The following is a 10,865-nucleotide window of genomic DNA, read 5'->3' as shown; positions in this document are numbered from 1 at the left end:
AAAAAAAAAAAAAAAAAAAAAGACAAAATAATTAAATTTCAACTAAATCTAGTTAATGTTCGCGACTTAAAAGGACATATAGTGATACTTTATAAGATGATTTAATTGTAAAAAAAAAAACGATGGGCCAAGGATCGTTTCCACGGTAAGCAGTTAAGTCAAAACCGCATAAAACGCCAAGAAATTTCGGTATCCTCGCTCGCAAAATCCGTAGCTTTATTACGCGAACCTGGCACTGGCCGAATATTCACCGCGCGCGTTCCCCGTTTCTCTTCTGGCGGAAACGTTTATTTTTGTTAGAAATTCAACGCGAGTGCGCGCGTACATTCTCACCCCGTGGAGGGTGCAGTATTTTTGTTCTCTCCCTGTATATATACGAGGAGAGAAAGATACTGCATCGAGTGGTGCGGCGGCTCTCGAGTGAATTTACCGCGCCCGTTGCGATACTGTTAAAGGCAACGCCATTAGACGTACGTACGTACGTAGCAGCGACGGTAACAGACGTATCGCGAAACGTACGTACGTATCGCGGTGGCAATAGCAGTCAGACAGTCAGTAAATATGGACCGAAGTAGATACCATTAAATCCAGACGCGATACAGCCCGCCGGCCGGCTGCTACTGTTACTACTGCTACTGTTGCTGCTGTTGGCCCGTATTTCGAATCGTCCGTCTTAAATTGCTCCCATTAAACGCACGTACGCGCACGTAAATCCTCACGGTGTCGGCTACCGCCGCGATTCGATTATTCGTCCTATAATTCGGCTCGCCGCTCCGTCTTGCACCGATGTGCATTACACTGCTGCTGCGTGTTTGTTCATTATGTTTCGTTGTCGTGACGTTGATCGATCTACCGCCGTGAGATTGCACGGAGGGTTTGGGAAAGTCGCGTGTGCGGAGAAATCACGTAAAGTGTTTCGTTAAATTAATCTTAAATGAAAATCATCGAAAGAAGGTCAGGTAATTATATCGCAATTTTTTGTGCGAAAAGTTTGTGTGAATAATATAAATAAATTATATCGTTGGAAAAATTATTATTATTAACACTCTGCCGATCAATAAAACACAATCGATATTTTGATTCTAGTAAATCAATTTTAATCTATAAAAATAAGTAAAGTACCATTCGACTTCTATAAAGTAAAACTTGTTGTTAAAGCTTTCACGAGTACACAGGAATTTTGTCAGATTCTTATATGCAATCTGGAATAATATTAAAAATTTGCACTAAAGTTCAAAAATTGCTGATGGAAAATGTAAAATTTCACATGGTCGACGGAAAGTTAATAAAACGAAATATATGTATATCTCTGAGGAAAACTTAAAAAATCGTATGAATAATTTAGAGCAAGTATATTTTATTTTTTAAGAAATTATATATCTAAATGAGGGGAGAAGGTTTTTGAAAATATATTACCGAATTTAGAGAGAGGATTGATATTGTGATGTACTTGCACAGACTGTGCGTGAAGACTTTCCTCTCAACTTCAATAAAGCTGTATTTTAATGAGAAATTTAATTAAGAAACTAATTAAGTAGTTTAACTTAAAATTAAATGACTCGATAAAATTAAGATGAAGATAAATAAACTAAATAAGATCAGACTTCAATTATTCTTTAATAAATAGAACCATTAATCACAATTTTAATTTGACAAAAATATTTAATTCTGAAAATTTAGGCTTTCGCAATCTTATCTTTGATGTATCGTTGTTTTCTTGAACTACCCCTTTAAGAAAGATTAATGTCAGGATGAAAAATCTGTTCCAAGTTATTCCGAAAGTTTTGTCCACAAAAAGAAAAGACTACTTTTTCGTGATTCCGTTCTCATTCCGAATCGCATTTCATTCAAAGTTTCTTGTCATTGTTATGAGAATGGTCGTGTTCTTTGTTATAAGATTGATAAACGATGATGAGAACCGAGACAGAAATTGCCGTCAGATATTTTTACATCTCTCGCTTTTACTTAAAGGCAAAATCCTGTTAGATCCGATTCGACAGACCTACCATCAGTTTTAAATGATTGCTGTCTCATCAGATGATTCAATTAAATCTTTCTTCTCTCTCATTTAATTTGATAAGTTCTCATTTCTCGTATTAAATCAAACTTCAAACTGTTTGGTATGAAATATCATAAGTATATCTTCACGAGCAACAACAAAAAATTAAATAAACTATTATAACAAAAATTATACAAAAGAAGAGTAGACATATTAAATTTATTTATTTTTAAATTTTTTTTGTTCAAAAATTTTGGTTATAAAAAATTCTTATATTTTATCTTGTTTTAAAATTATATTACAATAAAATGAGAAAGCAACACCGAGAGTTTAGAATAAATATGTATATATAGACAGTTAATATTTTTATAATTTATATATATCATAAATATTTATTATAAAGTTTTAAACTTTAAATTATTAAAGTTTTAGTTCATTTTTCTATATGCGTCGAAACTTTTCTCTGCGATATACGCTATGCTGGAAAATATTGAGAAGAAAGTTTTTCTCATTTTCTCGTTCACGATACAATCCAACTGATCGACAACATTGCGCTTTGTGCTTCAGAGAACCCAACTGCAAACTGAGATCTCTGAACGTGTCCAAATGTCTTCTGGGCGGTTTAGATGCCGGCTGTTTAGGCGAGACCGTAAGAAAGGCCCGCAATTTGGATGCTTTGAGGGCCGCTGGAGCATCGAGACCAGCCGACGTAATGCCCCTGGTATTGGCTTTGACAGAAGCACCCTGTTTACAATTACTAGACTTGTCTAGTCCCCGACTGGCCCTAGATGATCATCCTTCAAGGCTGTTATGTCACGCTCTAGCAAGGAACACGACCCTTAAGCTGCTCAGTCTGGAGGGCTGGACTTTCCGGATAGAGGTAAGCGCTTGTTTCATTATTCATGTGGCTTGTTACACCTTAATTCGTCACGAACATCGTGAAAGAAAATAAGTAAAGAAAAAAGATGGTAAAATAAATTTGTTAAACTCTTATAAAGCGGCAAGAGACTTAAATTTTGCGTTGTTTAAACTTACTTTTGGAATCTTCAAATGGTAAATATTAACAATGATAAATAAATTCCTAGGAAAAGAAATTCTAAATATATCTAAGAAATAAAATAGGCTAATAAAAATTAGGTTTGTAAGTCCTGTGCGATTAATCAATTATAAAAAGCACTTTATCTGAATCGAAAATATATTAAAAATATGATAACGTACGTTTCAGCTAACTTTTTAGCCACCTTCAATAAATGCTAATTATAAAGAAAATAACAATTAAGATTTAGAGAGATTACGGTGTGTTTTTGGCAATGGTCCTCATGAAGTGATCAATTATTTTTCCAATTCTTCTATTCTAAAATCATCGAGTTAATTTTATAAAATTGAGATACATTGATAAAATTAAAAACATATAATAAAAATTTAGTAATTATATTTTTTACGTTTAATTTACGTAGACATATTTAAATCAAAGAATAACAATTTTTTAATTAGATAAGAGTTTTTTCAGTATTGTTGTAATAAATAGGAAAATTCATTTCTTAACAATTAAACTTCCTGCACTTTGCATTCCAAAGAGTAATTTCCATGTAAAATTTGTTATTATTACATCCCACGAATAAACATCACGTAGGCGACGAGAAGCCTAACTCCGTCGTCTAACGTCATTTATTTTCGTATTTTCGCGTGCGAGGGAGAGCAGAGCCTGCAAAGGTGAGACCGCGGGTGGCAAGATAAGGATAAATTAGAAGAAGCGGAAATTATTTGCTCTTCCGTGCAGGCGTGCAATACGGAAAAGTGCGAGACGGTACTGTTCCGCCTCCGCAACCGCGGAAACTCACAATAGCACGACTGAGAACGGAGAAAGAACCGAACATCCAACTAATAATCTCGATAACAATGTCGGAAAAATTCCCGTTCGTGCTATTCAAGACTTTCGTTCTCGGAATCCTATACATAGATTGGTAGGTACAAGAAGTCGCTAATTGAGCATCTTTTCTGAAAAGATCGACGGCATGCTCAGGTAAAGAAATATTCAAAGAAAAATGCAAAATTTAACTGCAAAATATTTGTATATAAAATCTATAGACCTAAGATTTATAGATCTAAAAAAAAAACACATACAAAATTTAAATATACATAACATGAAAAATCTTTTAGTACTCTGAAAAAAATTTACTTAATTTTAATAAATATTTGTTTGATGTACTAACAATAAGTGTTTACTAAATATAAGTGTAATTACTTGGTACAAGAAACATTAATTTAGCCATCGGTTTTTTTATTGAGTAAATATTTACAGTAAATAAATATTTAATTATTAGTACTATTAAAAGTAATATGTACTAGATTAGATATATAAAATTTTGTAAATTTTTTCTTAATAGAACATTTATTTCGAAGAATATAGTTCTAAGACATTATTATTTCAGTCGACACCGACAGTGAATTATCGAGATTAGTGTCAAAGCGACCATAATTAGTATTTATTAATTGCAGTATTCGCTCATTGTATTCATCAGCCATTTCGCCGCGTGATGCAAAATTGCATTTAAATTATCTATAATATATATATTTCGTCGTATGTTGATATCATTCGGTTCGTATCGAGTGTTCTCCATCTTACTAGCGATAACATAAGTGGCGATATTCTCAAACCATTAACCGATAATCGTCGACGATGAAAATTAAGAGATCGCGCAATGTTCTGACCCGAGTACATCCGACGTCGCAATCTTCGCGTTCGATAAACGCTCTTATGAGCGGCATATACTCGTGCTTTCGGCTTCGTAGTAACGATAATAATTAATATTTACCGGGTTCAAGCGAAGAACGGCATTAAATAACATCAGTTTAACATGAACGTGAAACGTCGATGTCGTAGCAACGTGATGCTCAACCATCGCGTTCGCAATATTCTAGAACGAATTCATGTAAATTTCATGAGAAACAATCTCTAAAGTTTAACAATCGTTGTATAACGCGAATTACTTCACGGAGAAAAATGTAAATTAATGCCCTAGAATTTTAGTAAAATGAAATTAAGTCCATATAAGGATAGACACTCACTTGTGTTAAATTTACTTTTCTGATAAATGAGCAATCGTCGTATAGTCAAATTATAAAATACTTTTTACATTTCATAAAGTAAATTTTGGAACTTGTTTATGCTTATAGTCTCGAAAATAGAATGATTAATTTTAAAGTAAGGTAATAATTATTTGAATAGATTTACTATAATTATGATGTATTTTTTGCTTTATACCTCCGATATTTTTAGTAAGTAGAATTTGTCATAAGTTCGGCAAAAATAGTCAGAATACTTTTATTAGTTTTATTAGGTAAAAATTACTCAACTATTTTTCCCCGTGTTCATATTAAGATTGTTGGATGTCTTTAATTTTAATATAATCGACAAAAAATATGAGAGAAATATTTGCGTGTGGTGATGTTTGCTAATAATATTATATAATTATTCTAAAAACAAGTCTTTTTAAAATATTTTAGCAGCAATCACACACTTATATTATATTCAAATAGACAAATTGAATTCGTGCGTCTTTTAGTTTATAAACAATATTTACAGAATATATAATTCGTTTAATTTATTGCGATCTCCTAAAGATGCTTTTGATCAAAGTACCTACATGTCCAAACTTTGTAAAAGACGAATTGCTTTCCGTTGTAATTGCGACCAAGTATCTCGCGGAATCTATAAAGGGATGTAACAGGAATCGTTCTCATTGCACTGCAATATCGTTTCGAGATACGAAGTTCTCTAGTTAGATTCACGAGTCAATATTGTTTCCATTTTGTTAAGCTTTGAGACGTCGGGAAGAGCTGGGTAAATGAAAAGAGAAGCGAAAGAAAGAGAAATAGATAGATAGATAGATAGATAGATAGATAAATAGAAACAGATAGAGAGAGGGGGGGGGAGGGAGGAAGAAAGAAAAAGATAGCACGCTTCAGAATGTACAGGGAGGGAGAAGTCGGATCCGTGGTATGCGTTTGGAATCTGCAAGGCTACACTCTCGGAGTGTACCCTCGAGCTTTCGAAAAAGTTATCGAACGCTACGAGAAATCGACGAAAGAAATCAATAAAGGTGGCCTTTGGTCTGCCAATAGTAACTTCGTATCTCGCAGCAAAAGAGAATCGACAGGAACTCTGCGGTTTTCCGTCGAGTGTCTGATCTGTCTGCTCTTTCGAACCCGGAAATTGCCCGGGTAAAACATTTTTGTAGCTTTTAACGTAGTAAACTAACTTTTTTAAACTTCACTGTCATGAAAGATCAAAGTAGCGGAGCATGTCATGACCACGAAACCCCGAAGAACTTTGTGAGTTACTCTCAGATGACTATCGCACGTGAGAAATTCTGAGCTGTAGCTAACACAAGCTGCCTCTTAGTTACATTAATAAATATTAATAAATATTAATTTAATATTTCATAACTTAATACACAATATATATTTTTAGAAAAAAAACCACGATATAAATAAACGCAAGAATCCTCTTTCAAAAAATTCTTTCTTTATTCTGTAAATCGAGATTATATTTAAGATTGCATGCTTAAATAATTCGAGAGAAAACATATTTCTTCCTCGGGATTAAAAACTTGAGGTACTCTAAGTAACAACATTTATCGCGTAAGACCTCGTAAGACAGCGCATATTTATCGCTATTTATTTACCTGGCAAATATTGTTTACAAGCCCGGCGAGTTCCTGGTCGCAATTAAAGACTTTCAAAATACATGCTAACGAGCGCGTTTCCATCCCTCATGCGACGCAACAACTTCGTGCGTTTAATCGCTCGACATTTAATCACATTCATAATGGGAAAATTTTGAAGTGTACATACCTTATAGAGCGGCTAAAGATGCTGGAAACCCGTTTTCAATTTTAACTTAAAGTATATTTCGCTGTATATACCAAATGCGTGCAACGGTTTATGAAACAAATTCCCGTTACGATCCTCTTTATCATGATATTAAATATGAAATATTAATCATTTTTTATCGAGATAAAAAAGCGCTTTGTATTAAGGGCGTATCTTATGAACATAACGTTATACAGAACTATGGAAATTTTCTTAAAATCTTATACAACATCAAAAACATAGAATTTCTCTGGATTATAATTTATATTAGAAGAAAGTAATTGATTTTTATTAAACAATTTATTATCATGGTCCTTTCTCTCTCTCATTTCTGGCGATAATATGGTAGAACGAATACGAGCCAATTTTGCGCCCTATATTACATACGATAGCCTTTTTAGTCACTGCTCGTATTTGTCCTTTTCATCGCGTTTCCTCTAGAATTGCTTGGCGACGAGCCATTATCTCATCAAGATACAAGTAGCGAGACAAAGACGATCTTGCTTATAAACGACTTGAAATTAGGATCGAAGGAACGGTGGAACGAAGAAGGGTGAAAGAAGAAGGACGCAGCCGCGAATAATCCCAACAGTCGCACACTCCGCGAGTGGATAATTAATTATCGGCGATTCCGGTTCGCGTTAAGAGAAGCGTGGAATAAGGGTGGCGGCGGTGGGCGCGCGCGCGAAGGGTGGCCTCCGGGATGGCTCGAGTATTGTTTAGACGCTCACTAATTACGGAACAGTCAGCCCAGGAAACTCAACCCGCCAGACGGAAACGGGGCGGCACTGGAGATACCTTCAATTTATTTTGCTCTTACGCGACCTGGACCCCATTGTCTTTGCTCGTTTATTAACGGTGACGCCATTCCGCGGTCTGTTCGCGAGGGCGGATCTTTAAAAGCGTGTTTTTCACTATGGGACTTGAAAAGGCATTTGCGCATCCGTTTCTGCAGCTTACGGTTTCAGACAAATGTACAGTTTATAAGCTTCACCTACTTTTCGTGAATTTTGATCCCGACGTTCTTTCCATTTTATTTAAACAATTTTATGTTTCGTATATTTTATTTACTGATATTTTAATTTTAATTTGAGAGGAAGAGAGATTAATATTTCAGAAATATTTCTTCTTATGAAACAAATTTCTATTACAAATTCTCTTTATCGTGATATTAAATATGAAATATTAATCATTTTTTATTGGAATAAAAAAATTGCTTTGTGTTAAGGGCGCGAAATTTTTTTATTAATATAATTATTAATATAATGGTAAGAATAACTATACATCGTAATAGCGAGAAAAGAATTAACTAGCTCATATTGATAATATATAATATATGCAAGATTTATTCTGAAGATTTTCATCGAGGGAAGGCGCGAGATATGAACACCGCCTGCTATGCGAAGATATTATTCAAATCCAAGCGTAGAATACAATTCTCTCGCGGGATTCTTTCAAGCCTTCCTCTTTGTGATAGCTTATTATTCCGTCGATGCCCGTGATTTTTTTCGTTCATCCGCATTTGATAACGCGATCATCGCGAAAATGATCTCTGTTGATATAGGATTTTCAAAATTGTCAGTTAATCATAGCTTTGCATCTCTTTGAAATAAGTACTTTAAGTGTTCCACTGTATTTTGATAAAGAATTTTTTTGTTTTTTTTCAACTAAAGCAATTTTTTTCAACTAAATGTTTAAATTATTAATAATTTTTTAACTTTTTATTGGTAAAAATAAAGAGATTTTGTGAACTAGTTGTGCTTGAATTAAATATTAAAATTATATTTACGAAAATTTAAATAAACTTTTTTTCTTCTCGAAATATTAATGAGAGATTTAATTGTTGAAATATTTATTATTGATACTGAAAATAAAAGTCTCTACGTTTGTGAGAGATAACGAGAAGTTACGGTGTCGAGAGTTTAAAGTTGCGACATACAGCTATTCAAATGCAGCGTTGCATGCACTTCCTGTTATAATATATCGGTCGTATTACTCATTGCAGCTCACGCTCGCGATCTAATTATTACACGCAACTGTTTTATGTGCAGCGCGAGATAATGTCAGATTTTAATAATCGCTGACGCCTCACACTTCGTCTCGTAATTAAATTCGCCGGTTCTTACTCCGCGGGTCGCATCGCCTCCAGAATTAGACGTTATTCAAGTGCGCCATTTCATTTTCTGTCATAAACGTATTGTTCGTATTGTTCATAGCACTTCATTAGTTTGCTACTTTGTTCGCACCGACCCGATTTCTGCCTCCGTTTCTTACCAGATGGAGCGGAAACTTTAACAAGAAAACGTGTCGCGCACTTTTTGTCATATCTTTTTCCTGCTTGTCTGCGACTGACCGTTATGTTTAATCTAAAACTTGGAAAAACCAGAGGAAGCAAACTTAAAATTACATTGTGATGAAAAAAAGATAAGAAGGAATTAATAGCTATGGCAAAAAAATCAAGATCTTTACATGTATAATGTAATTTTTTATTTCATACAAAAGATAATTCAACAACATACAAACGCCTCACTATTTGCGTATTCATATTATCTTATTGTAATTTTCGAGTATAAAATTTGTTTGTAAGCAATAAATGAAATTAAATTAAACTAAATTGAATGAAATATATGAAAGACGGAGTCTTACGAAATAAGACAATAAAGTAATTATTATTAAATGTAGGATTAATATATATGTACGCTCCATATTGTGAATTCTTACAATAACGTAATTCTTACAATAAGCGACTTACTAAAATGTACTCTGCAAAAGAGTTCTGTATCTCTTACATTCTTCAATACGTAAACACATTTTTCTCATTGTATCTCTTACAAAATGCTTTTAGACTTCTTCAAACTTTAAACGCGTCTTTTCAATTCTTTCGAGTTGTTAAGATTTACAATGCTCCCGAAAGCTTAACAAGAAGCTCGACGTTACTAGGTTTCATAATAATTCATACAATAATTTACCATTTAATAGCGTGAGATGCGAAATTATCAATGAAAAAGAAGAAAAATATTAAAAGAGAAAACAGAGAGAAATCGAGGCGATAAATTCTGTAGAATAGAAGGAAGAGAAGAAAAGTAACGTGCGTTCGTTGCTTCTCGCAAATGCAAGACTCGTCCGTTGGGTTTTGGTCTCGATCGATCGTGCGCGCGTACGTATTCTACGGACAAGCGTTTTTATTTTTTACGTGCGTAAAAATTGCGAATGATGTAAAAACAGAAGAGAAGAGTAGCTGACGCGTGATTATCGTAAACCAGAATCGATTCGCTTTTATTTAGCTTTTTTCCTCCGATTTTTAACCGTCCCAGCTTATCTTACGCTCTTTTTCTATCTCTCGTCAAATAGGATTTTACTCTTTTCCCTTGAATTTATTTGCAGATACGCTTGGTTTACTCTCTTTTTATTAGATACTGTCCAAGGATCATGAAATCTTGGTAGAAAATGATCGATAATCGAATCGACAAAAAAATAATACGAAAACATTCGCGCTTTCGACATCCTAAAAATTTAATTTAATAATAATGCACAACAAGTAGGGATATTTATTCTCTACTTGTCGTGTATTCACATTTACGATTTTAAGAATTTCTTTGTTTAATATTATTTAATAATAATAATTTTCAGCCTACACGAGATTTAAATAAAAAGAAAGAAAGAAAAGAAGAAATACAAATATGCAAAAGATAAAAAATTTTATTGAAAAGCCAAAGCTGTTACAATTCCTATCCAGAAAAAAAATATAAAAAAATATAAATATAAAAAATATCAACTCGAAATATATAAATTTTGTACAAATATAAATCTAAGTGAGAACGTAAATATAAAAGAGTATAATTGTTATATAATAATGATAATAAGGTACATTTGTATTCATATTGAAAGCTTCGAAAAAATAAAATTAAATTTTGCAAAATTGACGCGAGGATAAAGCGAGTTTTAATTGTTTTAATGTTTAATTATCGCTAATAATTACTGTTTATTGTCA

At 33.3% G+C, this 10,865-nt stretch overlaps 1 protein-coding gene across 2 annotated transcripts in view; it reads left to right on the top strand.

Moving 5' to 3' along the window:
- Nucleotides 1-10,865, top strand: part of LOC108750786 — a 140,670-nt gene that overhangs the window by 111,331 nt on the left and 18,474 nt on the right. For both annotated transcript variants that reach the window (XM_018490522.1, XM_018490521.1), the window contains exon 9: nucleotides 2,567-2,879. In XM_018490522.1, the coding sequence (XP_018346024.1) occupies nucleotides 2,567-2,879 (313 nt within the window). The remainder of the gene's footprint in view (nucleotides 1-2,566; nucleotides 2,880-10,865) is intronic.

The sequence above is a fragment of the Trachymyrmex septentrionalis genome, unplaced genomic scaffold (assembly GCF_001594115.1).
Source record: "Trachymyrmex septentrionalis isolate Tsep2-gDNA-1 unplaced genomic scaffold, Tsep1.0 scaffold37, whole genome shotgun sequence".
In the NCBI taxonomy this organism is placed as follows: domain Eukaryota; kingdom Metazoa; phylum Arthropoda; class Insecta; order Hymenoptera; family Formicidae; genus Trachymyrmex; species Trachymyrmex septentrionalis.
This window is presented reverse-complemented; position numbering and strand designations above follow the sequence as displayed.